The 15,136-nt window shown below is 41.9% G+C and overlaps 1 protein-coding gene across 4 annotated transcripts; it reads right to left on the bottom strand.

Moving 5' to 3' along the window:
• Positions 1-226: 226 nt before the first annotated feature.
• Positions 227-14,031, bottom strand: ENC1 (ectodermal-neural cortex 1). 4 transcript variants are annotated; one of them, XM_090038109.1, is made up of 3 exons: positions 13,893-14,031; positions 6,292-8,104; positions 227-3,290 (listed from the first exon to the last, which is right to left on the bottom strand). In XM_090038109.1, the coding sequence occupies exon 2, from the start codon at positions 8,090-8,092 to the stop codon at positions 6,323-6,325; it is 1,770 nt and encodes a 589-aa protein (XP_089894235.1). In that variant the 5' UTR covers positions 8,093-8,104; positions 13,893-14,031; the 3' UTR covers positions 227-3,290; positions 6,292-6,322. The 4 variants fall into 4 exon arrangements, with proteins under 4 accessions (XP_089894235.1, XP_089894234.1, XP_089894233.1 ...); XM_090038108.1 differs by lacking the exon at positions 13,893-14,031 and adding an exon at positions 13,126-13,346; XM_090038107.1 differs by lacking the exon at positions 13,893-14,031 and adding an exon at positions 13,189-13,346.
• Between the last annotated feature and the right edge of the window lie 1,105 nt (positions 14,032-15,136).

Raw genomic sequence — 15,136 nt, 5'->3', positions numbered from 1 at the left:
GTATTTCCTGTTCTTCTAAAAACTCTAAGTTTTTATTATTGAAATTTGAAATTTAATTCATAGTAACAGTGGCATAATGGAAAAAAGCAAACACACCCAGGATAATTGAAGCAGAAGTTTAAATGCTGATTTGTTGGGTTTTTTTTAAAGACAAAGACATGAACTATATAAAAGGACCAATATAATGTTGTGGGGGCAGGGTTGCCAAAAAGAACTGTTAATTGAATAGAAAATCTCTAATAATTTATTGACCTTCAGTTTCACATTGTGAAAAAGATGAAATTTTACAAAACCTTAAGATGTAGTAGCACACAAAGAGACAGAACATGGACATTTTATTTCACTTGTACAGTTTTCTTTTAGTATGTGAACCACATCTTCAATAGCCAGGCAAGGCATGTTATTCAGCTCTAATCACTCTTATTCAGACAGGTGTCAGGCCTAGAGAAAAGGGTCTACACAATTATACCCGAAGTGGAAGGCTGTCCTTTGTTATAGGTTTCTACAGCAACCAACCCACAAAATAAGAAGAACCTTCTTGTCTTATGCCAAGGTTTTTGTGTGCACTCTGCTGTGAATTGCATTTGCTTCAAAGTGTGGGGTGTTTTGCAGGACTGGAATGGTCAAGTAGTAAGCCAGAATTCCCACATCAATTCAAAGAGCAGGAGCCCAGAATATTCCCTGCAGAGCCTGAGGCCCACCCTGACTTCAACTTCCTTTAGCCTACACACGGGAATTAATCGACAACTTGAAAGCAGACCACAACTTTGAAAACAGCTGCAGAAAATTCATCCCACTTTCGGAAGTTATATGGTGTTACAAAACAGATTTGTGTCACAAGCTAAATATATGGTACAGCTTCAAGACAGAACTCTATTCAGTTCAATGAAGAAAACAGCTCCTGGTCCTATAAACCTCTATTAAAATAAGTGGTCCCCCTGGGCTCAGTACTGCCTTGTAACTTGTTATCACTAACCCTTATGCAAATTAGATGTAAAACACAGCTATCCTAATTTTACTGTATGTTGCACTCACTCACTTTGCACCTGTGTGAATAACTACAAGACGAAAGGGTAACTCATGTCTATACAGGGTTATGTTGCTATTGTTTAACACAATCTACAGGACAAGGATTTTTTTTCAACAGGGCAATCAAATCTAGGGGACTTGTTTAATGAAACTTGGGAGTCCTGATCACCTCTTATTGGAGGTCACCCTTAAACAGTTTTCCAGTGCCCCAGTCAATTAAGTAGTGGTATTTCTTAGCACTTGGGGAATTTTCTAAACCCCTTTTCCATGAAATAAGAGAATAATGCAGTAAAGCAATTCTAAAGCAAAAGAGGCATTTTTAAGGGTGATGATCACTGTAAATGTTTTCAGATGGCAGGCTTTCAAGAATACAATCTCCACACAAAGAAATGCAAACATCAATATTGTAACTAGTTTAGTTTTAGCATGCATCCATGCAGCTTTAAAAAAAATGGTTTTTTTACTTATATCAAAGCATACCACAACCATGATGCCAACTTTAACAGTTTTATGTTAGGCTCTACAAACATGGGGGGGGGGAGAGAGGGAAATCCAACATGTTTTTCATAATGAAGTCTGAGAAAGAAAGCACCTATAAAACATAAGCATCTGCTATCAAGAAAAGAGTGGGTTTGTACTTGATTCAAGACTCAACTGAGTATATCAAAACTGGTATGATTAAGTTTTGGTTTATCAGGTTCATATCTGACACTTGAGTATCCAAGTATTTGAATACTTACCTAGCTATCTATGTAAAAAAGAAAAAGAAAGGTGCAGCAGCTTGAGGGTTACTTCAGAACATTCAGGTGATGAAAATATTAAAATTAATAATTTTACTACACCCTTTAGACCTCTGAAAGCATGCAGCATACAATGTACTTCAATCCACAGAGATGAACCAACCTAATCAGTGCAATGTTTTGGGGTTTTTTAATAGTACTAATCTATCTTGGTTATTTCTTTATGTCCTTGAATCAGTAAGACTCCACTCGTTCAGGTATATGTGGCCATGGTAAACATTCCATAGTTTCAACCAATAAATAAATAAATAAATAACTTTGGACAATGCCTTTACTGGGGGCTCCATATACAAAAACTAATCCACAGTATTTTCTATTTAATCAGGAGGCTGCACAAAAAAGAAAGCTGTAAAAGATTTTGGCTATTCCAGATTAGAAATTCAAAGACATGACCAGGCCAATGAAATGTAGCAGGGACACTATCTACAAGACACACCACATGTAACCTGGGGAGTCGGTGGCCTGAGAAAGTGACCTCCATGGCTTCTTCCTTTACTATGCGTGTAATTTAAGATCCTGCCTTGTAATCCTTCCATTTCCGACTGAGGAAGCCATCCCCTCCCCCCTGCCCTACCCCTAACCTCCAACTGTTACTCAACAGTTTCTTTTTTTGTGCAGCAGAGCAAGTCAGAGATCACAAAATGTGCAAAACGTACAACTATTCACAGAAGCCCTTACAACATGAAGACAAACTGCAGGCATTGTTTCAGCATGCAAGCACTGAACAATAAATAGCTACATCTACAACAAGTAACATAACAGGAATGGAACAGTAAAGTCACTGATAAATACAGGGAAGGAAGGGGGGAAATTACAAATAATTTGGGGTTTTCATCGCTTGTTCCCCACTGCTGCAGAAGTTCACACACACACACACACACACACACACACAGATTGTGCTATTCCTTATCAGATAAAAGGTCACTAACTGCAGATAGGACAATACAATAAACTAATCTAATGGATGCTTCAGGCACTGCCTATAAACAAGCTCATTCCTATAGCAGAGTTCTGCAGCAATACAGCTTTATCTTCATACACAGCGACATCTCACTGTTTCAGACCTGGCCTGCAGCTGGTGCTGACACTTCAAACTGTCACAAAGAGAGGTGACAACCATTTCAAAACTTCACGCACAAACAGTGGAGTCCATGGAAATTGAGAGTTGTGTGTTGCACAGTTATGAAAAGTTCTTTTTCTTCTTTAAATCACTGATTAACATTGGCATTTATCCACAATTGTTAGCATAGGGACCAGATCACAGGTTCATTCATTCATATTTATACCATGTGCTGATGCAGTGGACATTTTTTCCTCTTATTCCTTCATGTATAGGTCAGATAATTTACAAAGGTGCAGATGATTTTCTTCAAACTCAAGAGATACTGAACAATTTTTCTTCATAAAAACCATTTCTCCACAGCCGAGGTTCCAGTTTTCTTCTCCAAATAACAGAGTAAACTAAAAACAAAGAGGGGGAGTGGGGAAGGAAAGGCTTAAAGACTTTTGTTGAGATAATTACACCATAAGGATTTTGTTAGATGTCAAAGAAAAACAAAGAGCCAGGCTCAAGATACAGACTCTGCTGATGGAATTTGGCTAGTCTGTATAATCACCAGCTACTGATAGTAAATAAGCCACCCACACAATTACTTAGGATCAGATTCTGCCTCCCTTATTCATATGGCCCTACTTTTTACTCAGTGACTCCAACAGAAACTATTCACAGAGTAGTTTTATGTACATATAGTCCATTTAATTTTCAAAAAGTTACGCTGTTTGGGCCTAATCAGTCTTTTTGCTGGATTTTGAAACAATTTTTTTAAGCACAGAAAAAACAGTTCAATAGACTTGAGCTCAAAAATCAAAAAACAAAAAACCTCAAAACACAAAGAAACCCCCCCACCACCACTGCATGAAATTTCTGTCTTATGGAACAACCTCATAGAATAGTGACATGGGCCAAATCAAACCAGACCAGAGACAAGTAAAAGTGAGCCCGAGGTGAGAGGAAAAGGTAATCTCCCACCAATGCTCTCTGTTGTTCACCACGGAGAACTCTAAATTGAATTCACTCATAGTGTAGAAAGTGCACATATCAATCTACTTGTTAAAAAAAAAAAATCTGTGCTTTTCATTATAGCAATTTTTTTAAAATATACATCAGCTTGCCTTCTTTACACATGATAACACATTGTGCCTCACCAAATCCACAATGGACTTCTAAACAATTGATAATTCCATGTAAATGATAGACCTTAGATGATTAGATTTCACTTTTGTATTTCATTCTGAAGCCAGTCAGACTCAGACTCATTATTCATAATGGCTTTTGTTAGCACTGCTGTGATTTAGAGGACATGTTCTGTTGTCAAAAGCCAATACAAAAAAACTCCAGTAAAGTTAATCTGAATGTACACATACACATACAAGAGCAGCACATGGCTGTATATCATCAGTGCTGCAATGCCTGAAAAAGCAGCAGAGCACTCTCACAGGAAACACTTCAGTCTCGGCTTGAAACCTCTTTGCTCTTGTGAGTGTAAGACAGACCGGCATCATTATTTCCAACTTTTTTTGGTAGTTTCTTATTGCTGATTAGCATCTTGTAGACTTTCTTCAGACTAGTGTGTCATTTTTCCCCTGGCATGTATATAGACATTGAAGCCAAAATATAGTGTTTCCTGTCATGAGATGAAGCTTAAAAAAAAAATGTAGACTACTCTTAAAAAAGTACAACTCAGCACCCCAAACTTGAGAAAAAAACAAAGCAGACTAAAATCTTCCTAAGAGCTGTCAGGCTGGGGCCACACAGCACCATGAAAACAGAGAGTAATCAGAAGTAATTTCCTTTCTGTCCCTCCCACCCACTGACAGAACAGCAGGAGTCAGTAAAAATCTACTGGCTGGATGGCTCATGCAACACTAGAGGGATTTCAGTTTATGGCTGCATTCCTCCAATTATCTTCCATGTTAATAAAGCCAAATTAATGACCTCTAACAGAATATTGCAAAGCAAATGAAAGAGTTTGGTGCCATTATACTGCAGAATGCTATTTTTTGGAATAAACTGCTCTTTGTCTTATATGCTGTAAGTTTTAGAACAATTAAGTCAATCTTAGAAGAATAAGTCAATATTTTTCTTGGCACAGATCTGAGCCCGGGCATTTGTTACAACTGTTCTGATAACAGCTGAAATAAGTAATAACAGAAACTTGCTGAATGGTCTGGATTTGATGACTTGTTCAGTTTTCCATCTAGCAAGGAAGTTGTCTCTAAAAAACCTAACCTTCTATTTGCTCTGTTTTTGAGTTGTTGTGAATACGCGCTTAATCTCTAACACCCAGGATATGGCTAGTTAAGAGTGTTTGCTAGTGTCAGATAGAATCCAGAACCCTGTATTCACAAGGGAGAGACAGAAAGTTAGAAATGCCACAGGTGGTTATTCAACTTATTACTTAAAAGATATATAATTAAAAATATGACACCACTACATTTCCTACTAGACTGCAGCTCAGAGCTGCTCTTTTGCAGGTGCCAAATTTTGCCATCTTTAGTTTCAGCCAGATTTTAATATTAGTTAGGAGGCCAGCACTACAAAACTTACTCAAAACAGAGACATTAATACTTCTAGCTACTCAGGTATTTTAGTGGTTTTTCTAAAGATAAAAAGACAAAGCCATAAAACTATCAAACAATGTACGCCAAACTTACACTTGGTTATGAGAAGATTTGTATCGAAGTCCCATTTGGTGTGAGCTCAAACCAATATGCATAACTAGAACAGTTTGAGCCAAGCAATTATTTCAGACAGCAGCATTAACCTTATTGGCACTACCTCTAGTCAGATGTATAACTAACTTTAATCTGAAAAGAAAACATGTAAGCTAGACCTAACAGACCAGATTCTATCTTGCTTTAAGCAGGTTTACGTCACTAACTTCAAAAGGTGTTTCAGGTAGGTGAATTTAGTCCTTACATATACATTGGTAATAAAGCAGTTGCAACTTTTTAAAAATCACCATCCTTTAATAAACACCTGTGCTTCTTCAGGTCATGATCAAAGGATCAAGAGTGGATATTTGGATACTCATGTGGACTGGCCAGCCGTGTGTAAATCAGGAAAATATGACCTATCCCTATTAATAATTAAGACGTGAATTATTAAACTGTATTTTCCAATTAGCATCAGACCTAATGGAAATAACATGTTCAACATCTAAACTGTGAGGCAAGGTGATCCAGCGGAGAGAGCTTGGCACTGAGAGTCAAAGACGCAAGTTCCATTCTTGACTTTGTCACAAACTTGAATATGACTTTGGAACAGACATCCCATATTTGAATATCATAGTTGCCCCAGCTATAAAACAGGATTAATGGCACTTACCCTCCTTTCAGCATTACAGGTAAAGCTATGCACTAAGTTTTATCATAGGTGTATTCAGATACTATAATTTCTTACCTGCTCATCCTTACTTGCAGCATACACATAATTAGGAGGGAAGATGTTTCCATGTGCTGACAAATGCTGTGGGAATTAATGAATAGGGCACAGTGGTTATGCTGTTCCACACATCTAGTGTGGGATCATAGCAGTCTAAAGTTTTGCATCTTTGAATCCCGAAGTAGCCTCCAACAACATACAATTTGTTTCCAGATGCTACTGCATGGCAGCTCATTCTTTTAGCTGTCACATCTCCCACCTTGGTCCACTGGTATGTTTCACTGTTGAATTTATAAGCCGAGCATGCAGAGAATTCAGTATCTCCACCCATAATAAAAATCTGGTTGCCCAAAACAGCTGCAGCTGTATAGCGCCACGGCTGGGGGCAGGTGGCTGGCACTGTCCATCTGTTTTCACACTGATCATAACATTGAACTTTGGGCAGCTTGTCATGGCTCACGCTAGTACCACCAAAAGCAAAAAGCTTAAGTTTTGCACTGACTACAGCTGCATTGCTCACTCCTTCTCGAAGTGGGGCAACCATTGTCCATTTGTTGGTTGCAGGGTCGTACTGCTCTACTTGCTTTAAGGATACTGAGGGGGAAGCAGGAAGACAACCAGTTGCTGCCGTATGTCCTCCAACAACGTATAAACAATGTTTGAGTTCAGCAGAACCATGGCCAAATCTAGCTACCAGCATGGGAGCAGCCTTGGACCACTCCTCATGAAGAGTGTCATACACCCACACATCTTTAGAGACTCCATTTTCTGATCCCCGGCCCCCAGTGATATATACTTTGCAGCCGATAGCACAAGCACTGAACTCCTTCCGTGGACTTGGAATGTCAGCCTTTGGAATAATCTCCTTTGCCTTTTGGTCCACCAGATATAGCTTATCACACATAAAGGTCTGGCCACCCAGAAGAAAGAGTGAATGGCCAGTTTTACGAGGTCTGGCACACAGACTGGTAACCACACCATCATTCTGCAAGATCTTTAGCTTGCATCTTATAGATTCTTCTACTAACTCTTTGCTTTTCCTTTGCTTTGTGATAAGTTCTTCCATGGCTACATTCTCCATGAGGTATATGGCTGGCAAGAGAGCCAGTCTCACAGTCTGCAACAGTTCAGGTAGATAACAGTGGCGTTTATTCAGGTCATAGTTAACCCAGTTCATAGCAGACTCATACACTAGTCTTTCATCTTCAGTTTCTAGTTCTTCACTGGAAAGGAGCTGCACAACCATGTCTTTTGGCAGCTGGAGAAAATCTTCGCTTTTACTGATGGTTTGAAAGTTATTAAGGCACATCCTCCAAGAGAGTTCATAAAGTTTGGTGCACTGGTGAGCATCGGACAGCAGCAGCATGCCAAGGCAATTGGTAGGGTGAAGGTTCTTCTCCAAAAACTCTGCACAAGCATCTCGGATATCCTGGAATTCCAACATGTCTCCAGCCTCCAGCAGGGACTCTGCATTCTCTTCGTTGATGATAACTCTGGAGGAGTATGCATAGTCCAGCAGAAGCTCTAAGACTTCTGGGTGAATAGAATTATGGAAATTGACTTCACTAGCCTGGCTCTCTTTAAGTCCTCCACTGAACATTGCTTCAAAGTAACGACTGCAAGCAGCTAGAACAGCTCTGTGGCATGGGAATGACCTGTTCCCAGCATGAAGCAGCACATCAGTAAAGAGACGCTGTTGGCGCAGAAGGTTCAGGTGAGTAAGGACACTATCAGCATATGACGACTTGTGGAATAAGTATATGTTTATGGAGCCAGTGCTGGCCCTAGATTTACGATTCTCATGCATGCTGACTGACATTTTCTTCCACACCTACAAATAAAAGAAAAATTAAAGAAGATTAAAAGACTCTTATGACAACTGTTTTATAATGCTTTTTTAATTAAATTGAATTAAAGGCATCCCTGACAGTGACAGTAAGCAGGAAAAAAATATTCTGAAGCTCATCTTCAGAGTGACCAAAGAACTACATTTATTTCAGTGTGTATCTATTTTCTTCTGATGACTTTCTTAAAAGGACATGCTCCAAAATTATTGCCCAAGGAGCAGGTTTATCTTGGGAAACCTGATCTCCAACCTTAGTGATGGTACAGTACAAAAGCAAGTCAGAGGGGAAAAAAAAAAACCCAGAGCTCATTTTCTCACCCCTCCTCATTGCAGACCTGCTGATTCATTATACTTATACAAACACACACATGCAAGCTTGAAACATTCTCCGGCTTTGAATCATAGCAGGAAGAGTTACCAGACAGGATACCTTGTGGAATGTAAAAGAACTGCATGGAAAAGATGACCCAACTAATTCCATTAAGATGCCTTTCTTTGGTAGAAGGATTGTTCTGTAGGGAACAGGATAGGTAAAATAGAAACAGATAACACAGCAAAGACTTTTTTTATATGACCAAAGCTTTATTAACATATTATAGCCAAGTCTTACAGAGATCCACGTCTTCCACATCTCCAGCAGCAGACTGCTATTGCCTGATCTCAAAATTTTACATTGCAGTCTCAGCAGGGTATCTTAATGCTATGTGCTGAAAACAATGGAGCACTGCTCTTCTGCAGTACCCTATGTTAGACTCCCAGAGTGCACAGTGGTTTTTCCGACGGTGTTGGGAAGTAGGAGAATGGGGAAGAAGGATGGGGCAGGAGAACATGTTTAAAATATTTAGTGGTGTACCCTTGCTCCCAACCATTTCAAACTCAAGGCACCCTTTTATAGACCTCTCTCAGAAAGTGTCAATTCTTAGCTTCCACTCATTTAATTTTTTGAGTACAGATATAACAGCAATTCTTCTGTTGTAGTCAATTCAGAAAGATCACAACCACGTCTGAATGTTTTTAACACTATGAATTCCCATTTGAAATTTCTGGGTCTATCTTGTGAATCATGCTTGCACACCTAACAGTGCTAACATTGCATGGCACCCTGCAGTACCCCGGTACAGAATCGTTACTCTAGGTTGGCTAAGAGAAAAATTCAGCCAAACTGATGAGAGATACAGGGATAGGCATGTGGACTATCTTAGAGAGGACTTGGCATGAGGATCTGCAGTTTCATACCTCTCGTGGCCAAAAACATCCCTTTCTACATGTGAAGCACAGAAGCTACTACAGTCCATGGACTGTAACATACCCCCCTCAGAGGAGGGGTTTAATTTATTACAGTCCCATTTTGTATATTTATTACATTACAAATGCATATATTACATGGCAATTGTATACAGTCAAAGGAGAAAGCAGGGAGGATGCCAGCCTCCCTAATAGCACTGAAATTCCCTGCACAAAACTGTGCTAACTGATTTGGGGCAAGAGATAAAGTAGGTTTTTATATCTGCTGTAAGATATGTGGACTCTGACCACTTGTGGAGGTCTTCATACAGATATTTTTCTCTCTCCTATAGTCTGGAACATTATCTTTCTCTGAACATGAATTAGCAGCATAGAAATATACAGTTCTGCTCCCACACTTCATTCTTTCCAGAGGAAAAGCTGTAGCCGATTTCCTCAGAGCAGCATCTTAATAAGTAGATTGTGTAGGGGTCTGAATAACTTGGGATATGTCACCCTAATTAAAACAAAGAATAAACAGTACCTTTCAGAAATGCTGTAGTTTTCACAGAATTCATATACTAAAACCCACATTAGAACAAGAAATACTGTTTAAACTTTGAAGGGAACAGCAGCATTTAATGATGTTATATCCATGTGGGAAATGACAGGCTTAAACACCCACTCACAGACTGCAACATGGTATATATCCTCTACCATACTTCAGGGAAGCAGTGGTATTACACAGCCACAGATGACAATAAGCATGTGCTTTGCCTTTCACTTCATAGTCATGGGAGGTAGTTAGTCGTGAAGTCGGGCTGAAGGCAGGACAGGATATCATCTTAGAAACTAACTCATTCAAGAACGCATAAGCTTTCATAAGCAACAGCCTCCTTTATCATTATGGTAAAACATGCCAAACAATGCTGTGACCTACTTCCTTTAACTGGGAACATAACTATTATTAGGAAGTTATCAAGGGAGCAGCATGGAAAGTACATAATGTTTGTACTTATCAAATATGATCCAAAGCCTGCTGAAATCAATGGGAGTCTTTCCTGTTACTTCAATAAGGCTTAAAATCATTTCCTCTGTGCTGTGCAACTGCTTGGAAAACATGTTTTGAACAATGCATGTTGGAACAATGCTGTGTGTTCACTGCTGTGCCTTTAAGTATAGCTCTGGACAAGTGCAGAACTCAAGTACGCTTTTAAAATATGTACACCTCACACAGCGTACTTGAATTTCCTTTTAAAGATAATTGCATTACTTGACTACTCAATGTTTGGGTGACAGTCAAGCATCCAAAACACCAGATTTAGACTTAGATTTACCCATTTAGTCAATTGCCAAAAGGGATTATAGTGACCATGTGCCTCAAATTACAGGTCTTTGTAGCTAAAGGACCACAGAGTCATGGATCCAAATATTGGTCCACCAACAGTTTATATGCAGAGGTGTGAAGATCAACTCTCACTTGGCAAGCACCTAGAGGTAAAACCTTACTGGGAATGCTATGAAAGTTATGATTCAATATACTTTCTGTGTTTGTGCCTGAAAGCTTGCAAAGAACAATTTTTCCAACTATTTAGTTGGTCTAATAAAAAGATACCACATTTACCCAAAGAACCTTGTCTGTCTATGATTCAACATAGGGCATTTAGCGTGTGTCTAGACTGCTCTGGTTTGTGTTGGGGGCCCAAGCCTTGAAGAACGCTTCTGCAGGGGTGTAAAAATCAATGGAAGAAAATGAAGGTATATAGGAACCCCACAAGCACTCCAAGCATCTTGTGCAACTGGTGAGAAGGGCCAGGTCCTACAAGGATTGATCCCTGATCCCATGCGCATTTCTCTTTAAAACCAAAATGAATGGGACTCTGCAGCAATTGAAGGTTAGATCTCCGTGGCAAATTCTTTGTGGCTGGACTATCCCTCTGTGTAATAAAGGAACTACCATTATAGGGTTCAAAATTAAGTGCTTATGGCAGTTGCAGTGACAGGTGAAGAAAATTTCAAAAGGCTGCAAATAAAAGAGGTCTGATCCTGTCCACCTCTAAGTCGTGGCTGTACAGCATCATTCAGAATAAGGCCAGCATACACAACCCTCTGTCTGAAGCTAGTGGACAGCAGATCATAAGCACAGGTGTGCCAACAGAGGTGGGAAGTGCAGATCACTGCAGGTTGCCAAAGCCTTCCCACAGCTCTACTAACAAATGTTGCCATCAGTTGAAAGAATGATACAATCTACCCTGGGGGGGGGACGGGACCCTAAATAAGGAATTCAAAATTTCACCTCTTTTCTGCTTTCAGAGTGATATCCTAAAATATAGATCTGGTCTTTCAATAACCAAATGCCATTCCTGGAATATTTTGGCCACTGCATTTATTGTAATAAAATTATGATAAAACTGTCTTTACAGAAGAATCTGAGGTACGTCGAGTCACGTGCAGAACAGAACAAAGACAAATATCTACTTCTCCTGCATGCTTCACCAAAGGTTTTATGTACACTCTACATAAAGGCAGTGAACCTAACCATTAAAAAGCAATATTTTTGTAAGCAAATCTGGTTTGCAATTTGTTATACTGTTTGGACCCAAATATTACAAGAGTATTAAAAGTGGTCAGCCGACTCCTTTGATTTCTTCATTTGTTGACAGATATTATGCAAGCCTCGCGTATTTCAGAAGAGGTAATTTACGTAGTCACTAAGCAAATGTTCATCTTGAAAAAAAATGAGTCAAGTCCCTTCAGGCAAGTTTTCCTTAGAAATAACAACATCTGTATGTACAAGACAAGCAATCAGTAAACTACAGCATATACACACTTCCCACAGATCAGTAAGAAAGGCTGAACCGAGGGATCTTATTGTTATTATTGATACTACTACTACTACAATACCACCTACCTGTCACGGCAATATCAGATGATAGCCTAGGTAACGTAAGATGAAACAACAAGCCCCGTGCCCTACTTAACAGCTTTGGATTCTGCAGGTCTCAGCTCAGGCAATTAAAAAACAAATGTTTTCAACTATTTCCACATTAATGGTGGGCCAGACAGAATTTCCTCTTTAAACACTGTCATCTCACATCCTTTCTCCAGGGTGCATGAACTACCCATGGGTATACTGCAACTGCTTTCTTTCTGTTGCTAATTCTTCAGTGATGCTGAGGTTATTCAGAGTCAAATCCTGCTCATGCTTACATTCCTTGTGTAACATCCCTCCCAGTTTTGCCTTTGTTGCACAGGAGCTGTGCAAGGTGAGAATTAGGACATAGTTTCTGTTAAACCTGCCCTTTACAGCTTCCCACCAAGAGATCGAAAGTCAAAGCTAAAGTGACTGTGCAACACCAACATGCCGGTGCCCTGAGGTCCACCAGACATGGTGCCACAGTTATTATCCCGTCCCCTCTCCAATACTGGACCCCAAGCAGGGATCTCTCTCTCTCCCCCCCTTCCAATATGCAGAAGGAAGAGCTTAAAAAATTAAAAAAAAAAAAAAAAAAAAAGTCAACCAACTAACATGACTTAGGTGATCCCCTGCTCCCTCCCCCAGCCACTAGAGAAGTAGGAATAAGCCACGTTTCGGGGGCACCTCTAGGGAAACGAGCGGCCGAGGCCAGCCCCGTCCCGCACGTGTGCGGGTCTCGCCAGCGGCCCCGGCTCCCCCTGCTCGAGGGGCGCGATGCTCCGCGCGGGGGTCGCTGGGCCGAGCGCGGAGCAGGCGGCGGCTCCGCTCCGCGCCTGGAGACACGCGGCCGCCGCCCCCCTCGCACCTCTGCCCGCTGCCGGCAGCCGCGCGTCCCCGCCCGGCCCCGCAACAGGTCGACGCGGATCACCTCTCCGCGGCGCGGGTCGGACCCTCCGGGCGCCTCACGGGGCGGCGCGGCTCATGGCAGCGGGCTGGGCTGGGGAGCGGAGGTGGTGCTGTCGCCACGGGAGGCGGAGGACAGAGGGAGGCGGCTCCGCAGCTGCGGCCGCCCGCTCTGGCCGGGCCGGCGCGGGGACCGGGTATATGGGCTGCGGGGGCGGAGTAAGAGCGGGGGAGGGGCCGCGGGGCGCCTCCCGCCCCCCGCCCAGCTCCGGCCGCGGCGGCGCTGCGCCAGGTGCCCGGCCCGGGGGGGGCGAGCCCGGCTCACAGCGCCTGTGGGACGGAGCTTCCCGCGCGGGGGCCGAGCGCCGCTGCTGCCCCAGAGCCCCTGCGGGCGGGCGGCTTCCCGGAGCGAGGCCTCTCCCCCGCCGCCGGCCGGCGGTGCCTGGTGCAAAGCGGCCCGCGCCGGCCTCGCTCCGGGCCGACATCCGCGGCGCTTCCCGCTCGCACCCGGGCAGCAATGCAGCCCCGCGGACCTCGGCCCGGCTCCAGTCCTTCCCCAGCGATGAGGGGGAAAAGAAGTTAGCAGGGAGACGCTTTATAGAAATGCAGACACACAATAATACGTATAACCACACAGCTCACTACGTTAAGACATAAGAACTGGGGGTGGACTAGACAGATGACCTCCTAAGGTCCCTTCCAGCCCTCCTTTTCTCTGATTATACTTGCCTCAGACCCTAGGCTCCTGTGTCACCCAGCTGCAGAGAAGGGATGCTGAGGGGCAGAGTGATAATGACCAGGGTGTTTTTCCTTCTGTTCCTCTAACACTCGCAGCCTCCGGCATTTCTGATCTCCCACGTTCTCATTCAGAGGCTGTATCCCCAACTCCAGGGCTCAACAGCTACTGGCTTGTGCCCCTTTCCTCCCAGAATTTGTCCAATCCCTTTTTGAATCTACTTAAACTGTCAGCTTCCACAACATGGTGTGGCCATGAGCGCCACAGCGTACCTGCAGGCTGTGTGAAAAAGGACATCCTTTTGTTAGTGTTCAACAGCACCGTACACTCTTCCAAACCTAAATAACAGTGATAAAAACAAATCTAAAATAGTTGCAGAAAGAAAAGAGTAAGGCGCATTTATTTTATTACATATGAACCAAGCCTTTAGACTGGGCTAAGTAAGACAGAAGTTCAGACAAATCGATGTGAAATATGGGGATATGATTTTAAGCTCCTTTACAGGAAGCTCATAATTCTACACAGCAGTTTGGGATATTCATTCTTTCCTCACAATGGGAAAAAATGCCATCTGAAGTTGTTATGATATAAACAGTTCAATAGCTGATTCACTAATACTTGGTTTATTTTTATGAACGTTTCTGGATTCAAAATACCCCAAAGAATGCAGATGTGTGCACACTTAGCGCACAGTAGAAGCACATCCCACATGCTAAAAAGCCTACGGGCATGCATAAGCACTTAGAAAATGGTGCAATGGTAAGCAGATGAAAGAGTAATTTGTTACCTAGGTTTTTTTACAAGATCATTGGATTATGAAATTAAGCACCCCAGATGGAGAGATTTTAAGATATTGCACATCTGTACCTAATAAAACAGGTTTAAACCTTGTTCAGGTGTGTGAAACTCATGGGGAGATTAGCAGCCTCTTGAAAAGAGTCTTGTAGCACAGAAACTAAGGGCCTGATCTAATGCCTACTGAAGTCAAAAGAAAGTCTCCCATCAACTTCAGTGAATTTTGGATTGGGCCTTAGATTTGTAACCTTGCTGGCACATGGAACTAGGTAACGTACAAATTTTTGGAAAGTGAGTGATGAGCATGAATTATTTTCCGTCTTAATACTGTTCCCATTAGTTTTTCATCCTCCTGCTTCTTCATGCAATCCAACAAAATCTGCACAGATTTAACCATAATCTCAATACCACTGGAACAAATTCCTTTATGAATTTTCCTCAA

Source organism: Crocodylus siamensis, chromosome 3 (genome assembly GCF_052110815.1).
Source record: "Crocodylus siamensis isolate JL-2025a chromosome 3, ASM5211081v1, whole genome shotgun sequence".
Classification (NCBI taxonomy): domain Eukaryota; kingdom Metazoa; phylum Chordata; order Crocodylia; family Crocodylidae; genus Crocodylus; species Crocodylus siamensis.
The sequence above is the reverse complement of the archived record's forward strand: the minus strand, read 5'-3'. Positions and strand labels throughout refer to the sequence as shown.

What these genes read in the sequence shown, in the direction of transcription:
- ENC1 (XM_090038106.1), bottom strand. Translation starts at nt 8,750, where the DNA reads ATGTGGAAGACGTGGATCTCTGTAAGACTTGGCTATAATATGTTAATA. An exon ending in GTTCTTTTACATTCCACAAG is followed by an intron (nt 8,105 to 8,549) that starts GTATCCTGTCTG and finishes TTTTATTTGTAG; the next exon opens with GTGTGGAAGAAAATGTCAGT.